Raw genomic sequence first — 18,578 nt, 5'->3', positions numbered from 1 at the left:
GAAACCACTCTCAATATCTACATTTTTTGTTAAAAAAATTTATATCATGATATTAATGTGAACTATCTATTCATTTTATTAATTAATCTTTATCAGTAAATCTGATTAATCTTTAGTGAAACTTATCATGTTAGGAAGATTTTTTCTATTCATAATGATTGAACTCAAGATCTTATTTAAGGAAAAAGAGTCCAAAATCATTTAAATCAACTAGTACATTTTTGTTGTTGATTTAAATATGTTTGAGTTTTTTTTTTTAACACTAAATATGTTCAGTTGAAATGCGTTTGTTTGATAAATTAATAAAACATAGATGTAAATGGAGTTGCGGTATTGCTCATAAAGCCTTTCAGCACTTATTAGAAATATGAGAGTACAGGGGACATTCATGGGATTAAAGTGTGTAAAGAATCCCCTATCCTCACACAACTGTTATTTGCTATCAGTTGTTTTCTTTTTTGCAAGTAGAAGAAACAGAGGCAAACATTATGAAAAATATCCTAGATTCCTATAGCAAGGCTTCTGGAAAATTAATAAATCTCCAGAAATTAGATATTTTTTCAGCTCAAATACAAATCACAATATGAGACTATCCATTTCATCTCATCTGGGAGTCACTGAAAGTATGGGTACAGGTGGATACCTTGGCCTTCCATTCATCATAGGCAGAAAGAAAAAGAAAGTTTTTGGTTTCATCAAAGATAGACTTTCCAGGTGCATCAACCATTGGTTTTCAAAGCATCTTTCTAAGGCTGGAAAAGAAATTCTCGTCAAATCTGTAGCTCAAACTATCCCTACGTACTGTATGAGTGTGTTCCTTCTTCCTTCAACTCTTGAGGATGAACTACAGAAGATGATGAACAATTTTTGGTGGGACTCGAATAGGCAATCAAGGAAAAAATCAATAGGTTAAATTGGGATAAGCTATCCATGAAAAAGGAATTTGGAGGTATGGATTTCCGGCATCTTCATGTTTTTAATCTTGCTATGCTAGGGAAGCGACTAGAGAAGCAAGGTGGCAGATTTTTATCCAACTAAGATACTATTGTTTTCCAAGTCTTCAAAGCTAAATATTTTTCAAATGGGAATTTTTTGGATGCCAACTTAGGCCATAATCCAAGTTATGTTTGGTTTAGTATCCATGCTTCATGGGTTGTTGTAAGCAAGTTATGTTTTGGATGCCAACATATTATAGTTGGTGATGTTCATTCTATAAATGTTTGGAAAGAACCTTGCTGAAATCAAACGCAAACCCTTATATTTCCATGATTCCTCAACATGGCATACAACAAATTACAGTTGTTGATCTCATTGATCATGAATCACAAACTTGAAAATATAATATGTTGCGACATTGCTGCTATCCATTCAACACCTTTGGTGAATCTAGAAGATCAAGACCAATTGGCATGGAAATTTACTCCCACGGGTACTTTTTCAGTGCACACATCCTATCATTACATAATGGAAAGTAGATTGGGAATTGAGGCATTTGAAGGTGAATGGCAACTGGGTGGCTGTTAGGAAACTTGAAGCTCCCACAAAAATCAAGCATTTCCTTTGGAGAGCTTTGCGTGGATGTTTGCCAACGAGACAAAGATTGATCAACAAAGGTGTCACTTGTCCTTATTCTTGTTGCTACTATGAAAATGATCCTGAGAATGAATGACATCTCTTTATTTCATGTGACAAAGCTAAGGAACACTGGCAGAAGGCTAACCTTTATCATCACATAGCCGACAAGATTATTACAGTTGATGGTTTTCAAGAGTTTTTTTTTTTTTTTTTTGACTTACAGCAGCAACTTCCAGCCAACACCATCACTCGCATAACTATTGTTCTTTGGAGCATATGGAGAAGAAGAAACCAGAAGCACTTCAGTTTACCTGGTTAGCTCATACCTCTCCACCCGCTTAAGGATGGATCCCTTAAACCGTTTGCATTCTTGATGAAGAAAGCATGTGACTTTCTACAAGAGTTTACTATGGATTTAGCAATGCAACTCCACAATATTATCTTCGAAACAAATTCTAAGATTATATCGGACCAACTATCCTCTTGTAACCGTGGCAATTCAAAGTTTCATGTTCTGTTAAAAAGATGTTCTCGGTATTTATCTACTATTTAATACTCCATGGTGAGTTTAATTAGGAGACAGGCCAACCTCGTCGCTGATAAGTTAGCAAAGACATCAAGGTTTCATGTTCACACCAAAGTTTATGATTTTATTCCTCATCTTGTTTATCCCATTATCATGAATGAAATGAAATAGTTTTCCATTCCCTAAAAAAAAAAACATAGATGTTATTCCAGTATTAACATTAATGATGAAACCAATAAAAATGAACATTGATTAAGCATAGTATTTAACTTAAAAAATAAAATAAAAATTATAAACATAATTATTTAATAATTTAATTAAAAATTTATTCAAAAACCGTTCAAATTTTAATTGTGAAATATAATAAATGTAGATAAACATATTATACAAATATTAATAGAGTGGAATCCTATAATACTCGAATCCGCAAAAATAATTACAAATACCCAAATTCAGACCCATTTGATAGATAGTAGTAATTTTTACAAATATCCATTCAATTTGGATCCGATTGTCATCCTTAATTAAAAGTAAAATGATTTTGAATAATGTAGCAAATACATAATTGAGTGGAAAAAATTAACATTTAAAGTGCATCCCAGTTAAATTCAAGTTAATTTATAACAATACTTAATCCATTCATTCATCTAACCATAAATATGTTTAATTCACGTATTTCGAAAACATTATACAATTATTTCCACATCTATGTGGATATAAATGTAAAACTCATCTAATAGTCACATTCTATGTCATGGTACATTGAAATTTGAAAGACATGGTGACATTTGATTGCTATGGAACTCAATAAACTGCAGCAACTCAGCATTATAACTGCAACAGAGATCTTATCTATGGTTTAGATTCAATCTTATTAGGTAATATGTATGCGTGCATCTAGTACTTTACATCAACAACCACGTGCATTGATGGTTCACTAATCCTCATCAGGACAAGCTTCAAGAAACTCCTTTATTCTCAGTCGTTCATCTGTTGTGAGATCAGGATCATCACCGGTCAATCTCTCCCGAAGGGAGGCACGGACTCTGTTTGTATCATCAAGGACCTGTTCGGAGAGGATGAAAGATGTAGAATCAATAACAGAATCTGCACAAACTTATAATAATGGCTAGAAGTGAACAATGGACACATAGAGTTAGATGGTAAAATAATGCGATGGGCTGCAAAATCAAAATCCCTTCACATGGATAGGCTTTAGGGGATAAAAAAATATCATGATTGTGAGCAATATATGTTGAGGTACATTATGTAACTCTCAAGTACTGATTCTAGCTTTGAGCTTCCAGCAATTTCCTAGGATTCAAAGGAGTAAGTTACCAATCGCAGAATTTCTTTTGAGCTATTTAGTTGAAATTTCAAACTTACTTGAATAAAATTGTTGACATGGCCATCTTTGTTGGGAGAGGTTACAAGCTCATCTGTATTGCATGTCCATTCCCCATCAACAATGTACTTGTACTCATAGAGTCCTTCCTGGTAAATAGGACAAAAGAAACTTATTTCTCATCAGTCTATTGTTTTAATCACAGCTGGTGATCAGACAAGTTATTTGGTCATTCATCAATATAAGACCAAACTTTAAATTAGTAAGTAATAGCAGCCCAGCTTTAACAAGTTCACTTACAGGCAATTCCCTCTTGAGAAACCACAAACCCTCTTTGTCATCAAAATTTAGGGGTATTCTCTGAAAAGTGATCAAGATTATGTAAAGATTTTGCATGAATTCGTATCAACAAGGCATATATTCAAAACATAAGTCAAACTATGTAATTCAGATTATTCTAAAGTTAAAAAGATTTTGAATATGAAATGAGACTTCATATCATATCATCCCTTGAGCAGGTCAGTTTGGCAAGATGTCAGTAGTCAGGTCAACTTTGAACAGCCCGGGACCAAACTGCCAATTTCTACAGATATATTAATTTTCTCCGATTTGGTCTGAATTCCTGACAGCAGCAATGGTGAGAAAAAAAAATCGGTAACATCCAAAAAAGAAACTATAAGCTACTACTTTAAAGGGTCTTGGATAAAACGTGTCATCTACATAACAAACATAGATACTCTAAAATGGTTTTTAAAATCTGATATAGGAGTTAAACATACTAGATGAAAACACACTTCCAGGATATACAGATGAGATCACAAGTGACAATGAAGAAAAGGAAAAGAAACACAAGAATTGGGGATTCAAATTGGCCAAGCATATACTGGTAATCTAGACATTCATCATCCAATAATTTCTTATCTAAACTGTTTGAATATATGCAATAGATGTAATGGCAGCATATTTTTCCCTTCTCAAATATTTTGACACTGAAACGTTAGCCACCTCTGATTCAAACTGTCAAAAGGACTTGAGTCACAGTCACAACAAAAATCCACAAGCTATAGTACACAGCATTTTAAAATATTCTCTAAGGTGGTGAATATACAACACAAATCCCAACAGGAAACCAAAGACCAAACATGCAAATATGTTTCAAAACAAAATGATCAATGGCTGTATCTGAAGCAGTTAATGATGATGGCGATAATATCTCCATGTAATGTATCAAACTTTACATGCACTATAATAGAGGAACGGGATATTTCTTAAACCTAAACAAGAAATCTCAATTATCACCTGCCCCCATCCAATATCAAGTCCTGAAATTTCCACGGTAGAGCAATTGCTGCCTTCCCATGACAAAGTGACAGACTTCTTACTGAGGCCTGTAAGCTGATTACCACAAATAAGTAATGGTTAATGATAAAAAGTCACTTCAAAGGTTAGTATTTTTTTTCTAAAAAAACAGAGGAAAAGTATTGAAAGCATACTGGTCTAATAAAAAGATAAAAAAACAAACTGAAGAACAGCATCAATTAAATCATCATCTTGAAATTTCACAATAAATTATGTCAGCTTTCAAGGAGAGAAAGACTTATCAAGAAGATCACACCTGTAATGGAATAACAAAAACAGCTAACACTCAAATTGTAAACCACATTAAATATAGAAAAACAAATTGACTCACAATATCAGCTGTTGCACTTTTAATGGCATCCAGTTTTGGAAAGCATGACCTTTTGCTCTGCAAGAAAGGAAGGGGAAAAATGGCTCAAGAAAACTTAACAATATTTCAATCTCTTTTCTCTCTTTACATCAATTGCATTTAAAACTGGTTCAGAAGAATTATAACCCTCGAAGATCAAACTTCTAGAATGAAAATTCTAAGACATGCAGAAAAAAATAATGACATTAAATTAATTTCTTAAGGTATACACAATTAGAAAATATGCCACAAATTTCGAGTAAAAGAATCCAGGAAAATAAAATTTTAAATAAGAATGCTCATAAACTAGAAGTAAGTAAACTGCCCAGTTCCATATTCACAAATACCTAATTTTAGAAACTGGTGATTCAACTATAACTGTTGAAGAATCAATAATTGCTACACAATCATTATGCATAGAAATCATAAATGCCATGAACTCAATTTGAGTTACCTGTGAGTTAAAAAAATTAATGGAACAAATAGGCTAACCAAGCCTAAAATAAACCTTTGTTGAAAACCATTGAGAAGAAAATCAAAATAGAAAGAATCTATTTTGTTTAATCCAAGAAATAAGGAGTACTGAAAAACAAGCATATTATCTACCAAGAACCCCCAATGCATTTAAAATGTGAGACAATAAAAAGGAAGTACTGAGCATAGTCACCTGAAGTAGTGTATGAGCCTCGTTAAGTTTATAACCCAAAACCCAAAACATATAAGCCAACTGAGACAAAACAAACTGTTAGTAAATAACCCATACAAACATATCCCAATGAGGCAGAATTACAAAACGGATAAATCATTACACATGAAATGTCAACATATTTGAGAAAAAGAAAATTAGAGCCACTGACATTTTCATCTCTATCTTCATGATGATTTAAATGAATAGGTTGAAGTTGAATAATTTTTCCTCTCGTGCAATCTGTTTTTTCTTTTTGATTTCTATTGATCAATATATTTATAAAGTTATATAATAAAGTAATAATGAATATACAGTCCATATTTTATGTTTAGATTTCTCCATTGAGAAAATAAGAAAATATTGATTTTAGGATTTCTTTTCTACCCTTTCTTTACAAAATCAAGGCCAGATTCAAGAAACATCTAAAGATAAAATTAGGAGTGAATACAACCATATGGCATGGGTCCAAGCCATATCAACTCAGACGATTCTAGTAGTCCAGAGCCAAAAAGATGGACATTGGAAAATAAAAGGGTGGCCCAGTGCATAAGGCTCCCACTATTGAGGTCTGGGGAGTGGGGAGTGGGGAGGGTAAGATGCACATACCACATAGCCTTAATTGTGAGAGAAGAGTTTGTTTCTATAACTAGAACCTTTGACTAACACATCGCAAGGAAACAACCTTACAATTGTGTTAAATCAAGTTTGATCTATAGGCCTGTATGAAAATTCAATTGAGAGATGAAAATAAAAACTTTCGTCACTGAAAATGATTTATAGGTGTTTCTTTCATATCAACATATTTAAGTGAAAACCTGATGAAACCATTCAGCATGTGAGACTGTGAGAGGTTATTGAATACATTCAACACCAGTCCTTTCTGTATTTAACTTATAAAATGGGAAATTATTTCCTTTACCTTACCCAGAACTAACAAAAAACATTTCAGGTAAATATTCTGTGAGTAACTTGCATCACATAAAAGAAACTAAGAGACATACCGCAACAGCTGGAGCTCTTCCAAGTCCAGCAGTGCAATGTATATATGTTACACCTCCATTGGAATTTATTGCCTTGTATAATTTGCTAACTACAACTGGAAGCCGCCTCCGTAGATCAAATGCATCAAAGTCCCTGCTACATCCATGTTAGATCATTCTATAATGTGAAGAACATGACAAACAAAGGCAACAGAATGTAAAAGGCAGAATATATGATCACTGTTTAGTTACACACCATAAGTAAATAGAAATGCTAGTAATTACACAAAATGTACAGCATATACATAAAGCAGAAATGATTAAATTTTACATGTATGTACTAGGAAATTAGGAATTATAATATAAAGGTGACATTACCAACTAGTCTTACCCAAAAAAACACAAAGAATTGCTTGAGTTTTTGGATGATTCACAACCTAATGCCTAAATCTTAAAAATATGCTTTTCACAACAATTTCAAGAACATTCTCAGTTTTGATTTGGGGGGTGACAGGGAGTAATGACTTATGAAAATATCAAAGCTAGTATCTGTTTGAGCAGAGGAAAAAAGGAAATGTAGAATTTAGTTTACATAAGATAGGACATTCAAAGAAATGTATCATAAAAATTCAACACTATTTGCATGTTTATATTATCAATATCAACAACCAAACAAACTTACATCACCTTCATATTTGATTGCATATTTACACATACAGAATTAGGATAAATATTACTAATAAACTGACTCAAAACGCAGACAGAAAACCAAGATTTTGTCCCAAAAAGCTCCACAATGTGAGTAGGACTACACATCATTGCCTCACTCATAAAAAATAGCATTTACTGCCATAAAAATGAGTAAGTAGAATATGACTTGAACCATACCTGAAGACATACAACAGTACATAATTGTGAGGAAGTTACTATATGTGACACCATAAGTGGATGATCAAGATTTAAAGTTTAAGTCTCCGTGATAAGATCTAATGGTAATGGCTAATATTCATTACTCTTATTCTAACAAAAAAATGCTTTCTCATTTGATTTCTCCTATATATATATATATACATATATATATATGGTAACTTTTAAATTGATTTTTTGATATATCCATGAGATGTAAGAAGTAAATATATTTAGAAAAATAAAATAAAGTTAACATTTTTTTTTTGCAGGAATTATTCTACTGATAGTTTTAAAGAAGGATTTCATAGCATAAGAATTATCCATGAGGTTATTATTAAAATATCTACATGATATCTCATAATATTTTGATTGTATCTTAGAAAAATTTAAAATATTTATATAATATACTACATCTTGCAAGGTTTTGTACCACATTATCAAACACACCATACCAATTTAATATCACAGTATTCAAAGCCTCCTTTCATTGATTTTACTCCTGCTCAATTTAAAACCTATAATTTCTTAGACAGCTATGATATCAAAATGTCATTCCATAACACTAACCTTATCTCCGCACGCAAGTGTTGAATGTCATTGCATGTCTTGGCATATTCTCGTATGGCATTAATATCAACTCCGAAATATCTAAGTAGTTGTAAAGAACCACAATGGTTCACTTGCTAGATTAAATATGTGGTATTTCATATTTGTTCAAATACTGAAAGTGAATCTTATTAAACAAACTGATTAGGATACTCAAGGTCTGGATCTTGTTGTAAGCAAAATATAGTTTTCACTCCAATTCTACACAACTTGTCTACATCTTCAGGAGTCTGGTAATTTGAGGGGAAACAAAAAAATAGAAGTCAGGGCAAAACTAGATTTGACAGAATTCAATCAGGTATCCATAATTGAATCAAAAATACCTGTAGGCATGATCCCACAATCAAGTCTGGACGGATGAAATTATAGTTCATTCCTAATTCATGCCTATAAGTCAAAACTGTGAATTACTTCGTTAGAAAGGGTTAACAACATTAATTATTCAAAGAACAAAAGAATAGGATGAGCAATTGAGTGATCCTTTAGTTAATCCAAACTATTAGCTGAATATGAATATTACAAACCTAAGAATGTTAGAATTGATTGTAGCAAACAAAATGAAGGTTTATTCCCATAATTTGAAATATTCCATCACAGTTTGCCTGCAAAAAGAAATTACAATTCACCAGAGAGCTTCAAGCTAAAGATACTCTCAATTTCCTGCAAATTGTATTCTAAGCTTTTTACTTATCTAGAAGCACAAAGTAGGAAAAGACCAACATAAGTGAGAAAAGTAGATCAAATGCAAGATAGTCAAAGTAAAAGGGGCAAACAAACACTGAAAAAACTTAGGAGAAAGAGAAACAATTAAAAAAGACCTTGCTCTAACTGGACTTATATCGAAATTTTGGTTTCTGTTAGGGCTTAATGATGTTTGATCAATGTTGAACAAGAAGCAGAAAAAGATTAAACATACCAGCACCCATGGCTTCTGTCATGCTATGACTATATGTCTCAGACTTTTCTTCCTCCTTATCGGCACTACTTGTGTCTGCACTCGGTATAGAACCTGAGGCAGCCTGCAAAAGAAAAATGCCAATCATGTTCTCTAGAGAACACAGGAAACATGAATAGCAGATACCAATACAATATGTCCACTCGCATAGTAAAACCTACGTGAGGATGAAAATTTCACAAGTCAGGGCATAGAAGTAACAAATGATGTTCCTCATTTTAGGTTTACTTACTCCTACGGCAATATCTCCTTGTTTTCTTTACATTTAATTTTGTTCCCATGCATGCACCAAAATGACAGATCGTACAACTTTCAAACGACAACACCGTCATTGATTCTGGTAGGTTCCAGAATATGCCATGAACATTCCATGATTTCCACACACATTCACAGGTTGTATAGTTATTCGAGAAGCTCATAGTGTATTCCTCACAAAAACTGATTCAGCTTCAAGACAATCCAAAAACCAATTCTATTATCGTATTTAAGGGTTGCCGACATTATGTAATATTCTAACAGCTTTTAATAGATTGAACTCCAAAGGACAACAAAAACAAAACTCTAGAACATCATTAAGATTTAAGAAAAAAGAGAGAGTATAGTTTATAGTTACCTTGAGTGCCATAGTTAGATTTTGATGAGAATTATTGACGAAACCCTGTATGGAGCAATGAAAAAAGAGGGTGAGAGAGAGAAATAACGAAAAAAGAAGGAAAATGGAGTGTAGCATACCAGGGAAAGGGGAAGGTTCTTGCGGTGGCGCGTAACAAGTGTATCGAAGGGCAAAACAGAGAATCTGGAAAAAGCAGGAATCTCATTCTCATATATTCGATTCGATTCGATTCGATTTGGATAAAGAGATAGAATGGAAAAGGAAGAAGGATTAACTAACCGAGAAAGATTCTGAAGACAGTTCATTTTTTAGTTCAGTGCCACTCACTGGGATGGAACTTGATATTTATTTTCTTCTTACTGGGATTTCATATAAGAAAACTCGGTTTCACACGTCGGCTGCATTATTTTTTTTCAAATAACATTTTCAGAAATACTATAATTAAGAATCATTTTTAAAAAATAAAAATACATTTTGATTTAGATTTTAATATTTTTATAAAAAAAATTTCAAATAATTTTAAAAAGTAAGAATACAATTGAAAGTTATAGTAAGTTTAGTTTTTTTTTCATATTTTTATAAGAATATAATTTTTTTGCCTTTCAAGCATCTAAGACTTTATAACAAAATTTAAATTGAAGTAACAATAAAAAAGACTTCACCGATTGATTAAGATTTGATGACAGAATGAATTTAAAAAACAATAACTATTTGAAAATAAAAAAAAATTACATAGCTAATACAATGATAATTTACCTTTTTAAATGAATATAATTAAATATGATTTTTTAAATTCATATAATCAACTGTGGTGTTACATATAGCATGTTTGTTTTTGCTCAGACAAGTACATTGTTATACTCAGATGGTGGTATATGGCTTGTCTTTTCACAAAATAGGTGAACATTAAGCACTGACTTTCCAAGACATATGCACATGTTGACCGCATAATTTTTATTTGTACCAACAGTTCATACTACATAGTAATTAAACTAAAATAAAACCTTGTGGCATATGCATTTAGAATTGATTTTTTTGGGCTATTCCAGTTTGCATCTTATGCCATAAATTGATCCCTGTCTGTCTTGTGCTTATTTTTAAATGTAATAACGCCATAAAAAAAGGATGAGAACGACACATTTTCTTAGTATGGTAACTTGATTCAAAGGCTCCCCTTTATTTTTCTCTAACCAAAGGCATAAAACCAATGTAAGAGGTTATCATTAAAACAAGAAACAAAATAAGAAAAATGGAAAGATATCCAAAGACGTGCCTCTTCAATGGATCCCATCACATAGCTACAAAGCAGCCTTGCGTGTAACTTGTAAATTTAAGGAAGCTATTTGATTATTCCTAAAGTTTCTATTAAAATTACATACCAATCATGGCCTTTGGCTCAGAATTTTCACCCCAAAAAAATAGAAGTAAATGTTTGTAATACCAGTCAAGTGCCTAACTCTATAAGGGCTTAAATAAATATTGATACCAGTTACAGCTACTGATACTGCTTCCAAAACAGCACCGAAGACTAAATCAAGAATGTTAATGTGATCACATATCTACTGGCCCCCAAATATTTTGGTCATCATAAGACTGGGGATCTTTTAACACAGGTTTAAACCTTGGTCTTGCTGGTTGGTCTTTGCCCATGGGAAAGTTCCAGAATGAATCAGAGTTCTCAAAGAATATGTAAAATGCAACAGCTGATGCTAAAAATAGTCCCAATAGCACCAAATAGATCTGCCACTCTGCAGGTTTGAAAGGATATTGAAAATGTCAAATTGAATAGACATTATTGTAAGGCGTTAGAATGAAGAAGGGATGCATGCAAGTGTGTGCGTGTAAGAGAGAGAGAACCTTTCCAATCTTTAGGTACAGTCAGCTTGGTGACCAGCGCTCCCCATTCTACTGAGGTTGTAAGTAAAACCCTGAACAAAAAAAGCCTGGGTGAGTAGGCAAGACCAAAAGAATAGATTTATTAACTGAATGTATTTTTTTTAAAATGAGAAATTACTATGTATGATCACAGAATCAGAATCCAATACTAAAAGGTAATCTGCAGAGGCATGTTAGCTATAATTTATTAAAAAAAACGACTTAACTTCCATTATAAATGACTTAAGCTTTCAGGTCAGATTGGTTCTCTAACACCAAGGTTCAATTTCAAAAATCCACATTTACTCTGGCTAATGATCTGATGAGAAAAAATCAATTGCTAATATAAATTCATTGCTAACACCAAGGTTTTGTACCCAATGCATGTTCCAATATTCAAATGAATAGCTTAATCCCAACTGTGTCCAATATTCAAAAAGGAGGAGGTTTCAGCAATTACTAAAATTCTGCATACATTGATATTTATCAGAGGTGCCAAATTAAACCAATAGAGCATAGAAATTACCTTTCCCCGGGACAGAACTCCAGATATGCAATATTTGTACCCAGGTGCAATCTCTTGCTATAATGGTATATCTGCATTTTCTTTACTTCAACTACACATATGTCTCCATCTTTACTGCCCCTGAAATTACAGAAGTCCGATGAGCAGAAGAAATGCTGGGGACATATTATCATAGATTGTTATGTGATATACAAGTGAAGTGCAAATCAGATCACGAACTTATTACAGGCCTTCAAATGTTTTAATCAAAATATTTTAGTAATTTGTTTGGTGAATATATTATAGTAATTTTATAGAGGATGTACCCCAGACTCCGCTAATATGGTTTACAAGTGTGCTATAGTTACTTCACCACAACATATTTAAACATTTTTTTATAGTTATAATTAAACAAGCTATGACTTACTTTAACAGCTACCCCCCCCCTCCCTTGGCACTTCTCATGTACATAGATATATATTTTTAAGTTGGTTAATTTAAAACTATTAAAAACGAATTATCTATGTTATTATTATAATAATGATTAAAGTTAGTTAGTGTAAAATTATATAAAATTAGTTGTGCTTGTTATTATTACTGTAATGGTTAAGGTGATTACTTGAATAAAATTGTGAAAAACTAATTTGTGTTTGTTGTTTTTATGATAATGATTAAAGTTATTATCATTTAAAATAAAAATTAGTTTCAATTTTATGTGTAAAAATAAATATTTTTTAAAATTATTAATTATTAAAAATTAGACATCCCCCCCCCCCCCCCCAATAGGTGTCCATGCCTAGTGGCAAGCTACAATTGAAGAAAAACAGAATAAGATATGTTATTTTAGGTTATGCTGTTTCCTGGGAAATGCATTACAGTCATGAGTTTTGGGGCTATTATGATTCTAAAAGGAAATAGGATCAAGCTGACAGACAAAATGAGTTTAAACAAGTTAATTTATGTGCTGCAGTCAACTTTTCAACAGCTAAAATGCATTAAATTGGAGATACAGTAAAATACACAAACTAAAAAACCCTGCAGTTATGCAGATCTAAAAGGAAATAGGATCGAGCTGACGGACAAAATGAGTTTAAACAAGTTAATTTATGTGCATTCTGCAGTCAACTTTTCAACAGCTTTTTTATGCATTAAATTGGAGATACAGTAAACACAAACTAAAAAACTCTGCAGTTATGCAGAAGAAAATGATTAGGTAGTCTATCACCCAGATGACTTATGTGTGCAAAGGTCAAAAAATGATTCACAAGAAAAGACACTCAAAGAAGGAACTAGAGCCACATAAACATAAATGTAGTGCTATAGATCAAAAAGAGCCAAAGTAATAAGATGGAAAAACATGATCAATTCTAACATTGTTTTCTTCATTCATTCACAATTTTGGAGAAATGGCCAAAATCACAATCCCACTTTGGTACCCAAATGATTTATATATTAATACAGACAAGGAGATCTATGACAGTTAAGAAAGTGAATGGCTTTATTAATAAGAAGGACTTACACGGAAATCTGAAATTTATGGTAAGAGTACATTTCAATTTTCAAAGAGACTTAATTAAACTTTTTTACACTTAGGTATTCATTGAAGAATGCAATTTCAGCCTCTATTCAATCTCTTCCACTCTTATATTGAAGTTTTAGTTTCGATTATGATGGAGATGTTTGTTTACCCAGGGGAGAAGTCAGGTAAACGAAAGACCTCCTGGTCAACATTTTTAGATTGGGATATTTACATTCCTACATCAGATAATGCATGGGGGAGGGGGATTCAAGCACTCCTTCAAGCATGCAGACTGCTGAGGATAACAGAAGGCAATTGAATAAAAATTCTATTGGTCAAAACAAAAGAAATAAAAATTCTAAATTATTCACTTGCTTAAGATGCAAGACTTACAATAGTCACAAAACTATCTGGATAAAATTTGGAAATCAAAACTAACGAAAGATAAAGGAAGAATGTTGACCAATGACCACACATAAGCCAAAAAGTCAGAAGATAACTGCAGGTTCTTACAGAGAAAGGTATTTCCCATCATGGCTAATGGACATTACTGAAGCAGACTTTCTAATCAGCCTCTTGTGCCCAATTTTATTCCATGTGCTAATCTCATAAACCGCAGTGACAGAAGTATCACCTGCTAAAAGATATAAGTATCTATTATAAAGGCCATGCTTTGCTGGTCAAAGAGATTTGAAGAATATACAAATTAATACTATAGAATATACTAGAAACAAGATACTCTTATACCTTTTTGAACAGAGCAAAATAAAAATGGTTTGGTTCCATCCATGGAAAATCGACATAATTCAATCTTTTCATCCTAAAGAGACAAAAGGAAATATTTGGATCAAGCAATACAAGTACTGCATACAGATCTTGCCCCAGGTTCTTAAATCAAATACACCATACCGAGTTGCGAGACAAAGTAGTCAAAGGAACACCATCTTCAATCTTCCAGATTCTTGCTGAACCATCAGTAGAAGTTGAAGCTAGAAATTCTGAGTCTAGACTAAAGTAAGGGAAAAAATGAAGGACAATATAGTAAGTACAATATCATTAAAGTTTCAGGATTAAAATATTTACAATGTAACATACTTTTATTTTCTAAAAGATCATATCTACACAGTCAAGTTATTGCAGGCATGAACATGCAAAGCAAAAATTATCTTATCTGGTTGTAAGAACTCGAAATAACATTACTATAGTAACCAACTTTATCAACTATTTATTACAATTTTACTAGCTGTAGGGATTGATGCCTCCTTTAGAAGGATCCAAATAGATTTGTTTACTATACCTACCTAAAATCCATATCCCGAACTGATTTGTGTGCTCTTGGTTCATCCAAAATCACGCGCATACTAGGCCACTCCATAATTCTGAGATGTCCATCCTACACTTGTTAAAGACAGAAGTCAAACATACAAGATCAAACTTGAAAAGGAAAAACTCAAAGTGCTGAATAGAAAATAAAAGCAATTGGTTGGATATAAAGTGATGCTTACCAACCCACCAGCAGCAAATTTAGACCCATCAACACTAAAAGCAATGCATTTCTGAGGACCAATACCCTGTAGAGGAGCCAGTTCCTTAGCCAACAACTTCATGTTTGTTTCACGACCATACAGCTCAAACAATCTACAAGCCATGGAGAAATACTTCAATCTATATTATATGTTCAGTTCAGTATCAATTAGAAATAAGAATCATGGGAGGATATCATGTCCAGGACTAGACATCTAGAGGCTAGAGCATGAAGTTTGTAGGCTGCACCAGACATGTGCAGGTGGTCAAACATCAGGCCTGAATACGCTTTGATATCATATTAGAATTGAGAATGAAATGAGTCTAACTCTACCTCTAAAGCTATTGCCATATACCTAACTGATGTAGGATCTTAACTATCCAAGGATGGCACAAATCATCCAACGAAAATAACTCAAGGCAAAATTCATCTATCTATACCTAAGAAACAACAATAACTATTATGTCAAACATTCCCTAGTTCCCAGGGAAAAAAAAAAAAGGAACGAGAAACTGTCAGAGAGAAATTTGGTAGAACTGAGCCTACAGTTTTATCTTGTACTTTGAACGGTTAAAGAAAGATAAAATGTTGGAGTCTGTTTCTGAGATTATCGCAAGTGAACTGCTAATTTTAGAAATGCAAGTTGAGACACATCACGGAAGTATTTCAAAAGATGAATACATATAAAAGAACGCTTCAATCTCGAAGCCCTTACAAAAGAAACTTACTTGCAGCTACCATTGCTGAGAGCGCACACAAAATCATCCCCACTTGGGTGGACTGCAATAGCAACAGGATCACCTTCCTCTGCTTCCAACACATAAGTGGTCTGAAATATCAAAACAAAAACATCATTAAAACCAAAGCCATAGCCCATTCAAACTTTGCTTCCATTCAGCAACCCAGAATTTCAACACTAAAAATACTTTTCAACAACAGAATTTGTGCATAATATCTACTTCCACCCACCATCTGCTTCAGAGAGGAAAAAGTAAACAGTTTCTCGGCCAATAATCAAAAAGTATATGCACAAAAAGGCTCGTGTTTCAAATGACTCACTCCACAGAATCTACATGCTCAGACATACACAAACATAACACAAAGAAAACAACAGTTTTTCAACATACAATAAAAAGGGTCTGCACAAAACAAATTAATGTTACAAATGAGTCACTCTATACATAATATAAAATAAATTACACACGCACATGCATACTTAAACACAACACACACACACATGATACGTGTATGTATATTCAGAGTTTTAGAGGAATACCAGAGGACAGGTAGACAGAGAAGTGGTCTTGGGATCGAAGGAGAAAATCTCCAAGAGAGAAGGACAAGAATTGCCACGTCTGGACCTTCCTAACACCACCAAGTTCAAATTCTCAGGCCTCCGAATCCACGACCCACACGTAACCGGACCCTGAGGTGACCCTGCATCATTCCCCATCGAAAGTGTTCGAAAATTGGATACCCAGTTCGCTTCTTTTTCCAAATGGAGCTCTTCGGAGATCGGTGAATTGGATTCTTCGGCAAATTTAAATAGAAATGTCAGAGAAGAAAAATAGAGCCTCTGAAAAAAAAAGTCAAAGGAAGATAGAAAGAGCTTTGCCTTGCTTTATTTAATCATTAATTAATTAACCAATGAAACAAGGCACAGCCTTATTAATTAATGTCACGCGTTCGAAAAAGACATGTCTCACCTTTTTTACGTGATATTGTGTTTTAAGGTTGCTGAGTATGAATGTATATGATCACAGGGTTTTATTAGGATGATGCAACTGTTGCTTGAACGCAATGTGAAAATATGTTTAGGGGGTTGGATTTATAAAAAAAATGAAAGTTGATTAATTTTGAGGGTTGAAAAAATTGAAGCGATTTGTTTAATAGAAAGAAGGGAGAGATGGGTCCAGTAAATGCAACAATGCTGGAAGAAACAAAACATATTAGCAACTATGGAGATATTCGCTTAAGATTCCGCGGCATTAGCGCGATATCGTTGCTGTGTGCCGTATGGTGACAATAAAACAAGTTGGTGCCCATATACAATGTTGGATTAGATTTGGATGACAATAAAAATTGGTTTACATTGTTTTGTGTATATGCAAATGGTTATTTCACAAGTAAGTGTATAATGATAAAATAAATGTGGAAATACGAGTTTGTAATAATTATATTAATTATTAGAATTTATCATATATATGATCTAACTTAGTTGGATGAATTAAGGATGTCTGATTTGTTGTGAATTCAAGTTTTGAGTTTGAATAAAATATGAAGAAAAAAAATATTAAAATCAATAGTCAAATTCGTCTTTAATATGATATAGTGATAAATTAATTTCTAAAAAAAAATCTCTAAATATATATAAGAAGTACGCGACAAATTAGTGCTAACTTGTGTATTTTTTGTCCATTCAAAAATTGAAATAAAGTGAATTATACTTTGATAGTTTTATAAATTATTTTTACATTTGCTTGCTTCATTATGTAAATGGATTTATTTAGAAAAAATTGTTAATTCAAGAAAAAAGATGTATATTAATTCTGGGAATACAACTAATATATAGAAAGATATATTTGCGATTTATAGTGTTGCACACTTTTAGGATGAATAGTAGCGTGATGCAATCACAAGTGCTCCTCTGAAGGAAGGACGAGTTGGTGCTTTTAAGTGTAAACACGTTTACGATTTGGGATAACAAGTCACGAACCTCACTTGCGAACAACCCGGAACACGATCACGATAGTCAGAAAAAGACAATGACGCTAGCGAGTTGCTGGTTTATAAATTATAAGTGAAAAGGCATCAATAGTCAATAGATTTTGGAAGATGGGGTTTTCTATTTCTGGTTTTCTCATCGAGTCACCTTGTTGTGGAGGTTCGAGGGACGGATTTATCTTTTATCAGAAACTTAGATAAGATTGTTTATTTGAATTATAATTGGATTGTAATCAAACTTAAAATATACAATAAATAATAAACAGATTATTATTTATAGTCGATTTTTTACTTTTTGTAATAGCTATTTTTTATTTAAAAAAATAGTGAATTATTTTGTTATAAATTAGCTGGGCTTTTGACATTGGAGGGTAAAAATACATTAATAAAATGTATTCACAATAATTTTTCATCTTACTGCTATAAGTTTCATAAATAAAAAAACTAAATTTGTATAGTTAATTAAATTTCTATACGTCTAATTTTTAATGTGTATTGATATTGATTTTATTTGTACTAATAAGA

At 32.7% G+C, this 18,578-nt stretch overlaps 2 protein-coding genes across 7 annotated transcripts; both read right to left on the bottom strand.

Moving 5' to 3' along the window:
* Positions 1–2,718: 2,718 nt before the first annotated feature.
* LOC100804010 (phosphoglucan phosphatase DSP4, amyloplastic) lies at positions 2,719–10,275 on the bottom strand. Of its 4 annotated transcripts, XM_003556247.5 has the most exons (14): positions 10,185–10,275; positions 10,025–10,088; positions 9,906–9,950; positions 9,254–9,356; positions 8,661–8,737; positions 8,491–8,567; positions 8,299–8,379; positions 6,844–6,976; positions 5,822–5,881; positions 5,137–5,193; positions 4,746–4,841; positions 3,747–3,806; positions 3,488–3,595; positions 2,719–3,167 (listed from the first exon to the last, which is right to left on the bottom strand). In XM_003556247.5, the coding sequence occupies exons 1-14, from the start codon at positions 10,208–10,210 to the stop codon at positions 3,039–3,041; spliced, it is 1,116 nt and encodes a 371-aa protein (XP_003556295.1). In that variant the 5' UTR covers positions 10,211–10,275; the 3' UTR covers positions 2,719–3,038. The 4 variants fall into 4 exon arrangements, with proteins under 4 accessions (XP_003556295.1, XP_025983259.1, XP_040869382.1 ...); XM_026127474.2 differs by lacking the exons at positions 10,025–10,088; positions 10,185–10,275 and adding an exon at positions 8,862–8,939 and having other exon boundaries at positions 9,906–9,945; XM_041013448.1 differs by lacking the exons at positions 10,025–10,088; positions 10,185–10,275 and adding an exon at positions 8,862–8,939 and having other exon boundaries at positions 8,661–8,724; positions 9,906–9,945.
* Positions 10,276–11,175: 900 nt separating this feature from the next.
* Positions 11,176–17,154, bottom strand: LOC100803472 (SEC12-like protein 1). 3 transcript variants are annotated; one of them, XM_006606233.4, is made up of 11 exons: positions 17,036–17,154; positions 16,606–16,859; positions 16,058–16,158; positions 15,310–15,442; positions 15,106–15,197; positions 14,714–14,813; positions 14,552–14,624; positions 14,318–14,441; positions 12,307–12,426; positions 11,763–11,833; positions 11,176–11,653 (listed from the first exon to the last, which is right to left on the bottom strand). In XM_006606233.4, exons 2-11 carry the CDS (start codon positions 16,780–16,782, stop codon positions 11,457–11,459), a joined length of 1,188 nt encoding a protein of 395 aa, XP_006606296.1. In that variant the 5' UTR covers positions 16,783–16,859; positions 17,036–17,154; the 3' UTR covers positions 11,176–11,456. The 3 variants fall into 3 exon arrangements, with proteins under 3 accessions (XP_006606296.1, XP_014628547.1, XP_003556294.1); XM_014773061.3 differs by lacking the exon at positions 17,036–17,154 and having other exon boundaries at positions 16,606–17,033; XM_003556246.5 differs by lacking the exon at positions 17,036–17,154 and having other exon boundaries at positions 14,318–14,438; positions 16,606–16,966.
* Positions 17,155–18,578: the final 1,424 nt, after the last annotated feature.

This window comes from Glycine max, chromosome 20, assembly GCF_000004515.6.
Source record: "Glycine max cultivar Williams 82 chromosome 20, Glycine_max_v4.0, whole genome shotgun sequence".
Lineage (NCBI taxonomy): Eukaryota > Viridiplantae > Streptophyta > Magnoliopsida > Fabales > Fabaceae > Glycine > Glycine max.
Note: the sequence above shows the minus strand (reverse complement) of the source record. Positions and strands in the feature narration are given on the sequence as shown.

Bases quoted from the DNA above. Each gene is read 5' to 3' on its own strand.
- LOC100803472 (XM_006606233.4), bottom strand. From the start codon at position 16,782: ATGGGGAATGATGCAGGGTCACCTCAGGGTCCGGTTACGTGTGGGTCG. The intron at 12,427-14,317 runs GTAAGAACCTGC...CTGTAATTTCAG, and splicing joins GATGGGAAATACCTTTCTCT to GGGCAGTAAAGATGGAGACA. The intron at 11,654-11,762 runs GTTCTCTCTCTC...TCAAACCTGCAG, and splicing joins TGTACCTAAAGATTGGAAAG to AGTGGCAGATCTATTTGGTG.
- LOC100804010 (XM_003556247.5), bottom strand. From the start codon at position 10,210: ATGAACTGTCTTCAGAATCTTTCTCG. The intron at 9,357-9,905 runs GTAACTATAAAC...TTTCTTTTGCAG, and splicing joins ATCTAACTATGGCACTCAAG to GCTGCCTCAGGTTCTATACC. The intron at 5,882-6,843 runs GTATGTCTCTTA...GTTTTGTCTCAG, and splicing joins GAAGAGCTCCAGCTGTTGCG to TTGGCTTATATGTTTTGGGT.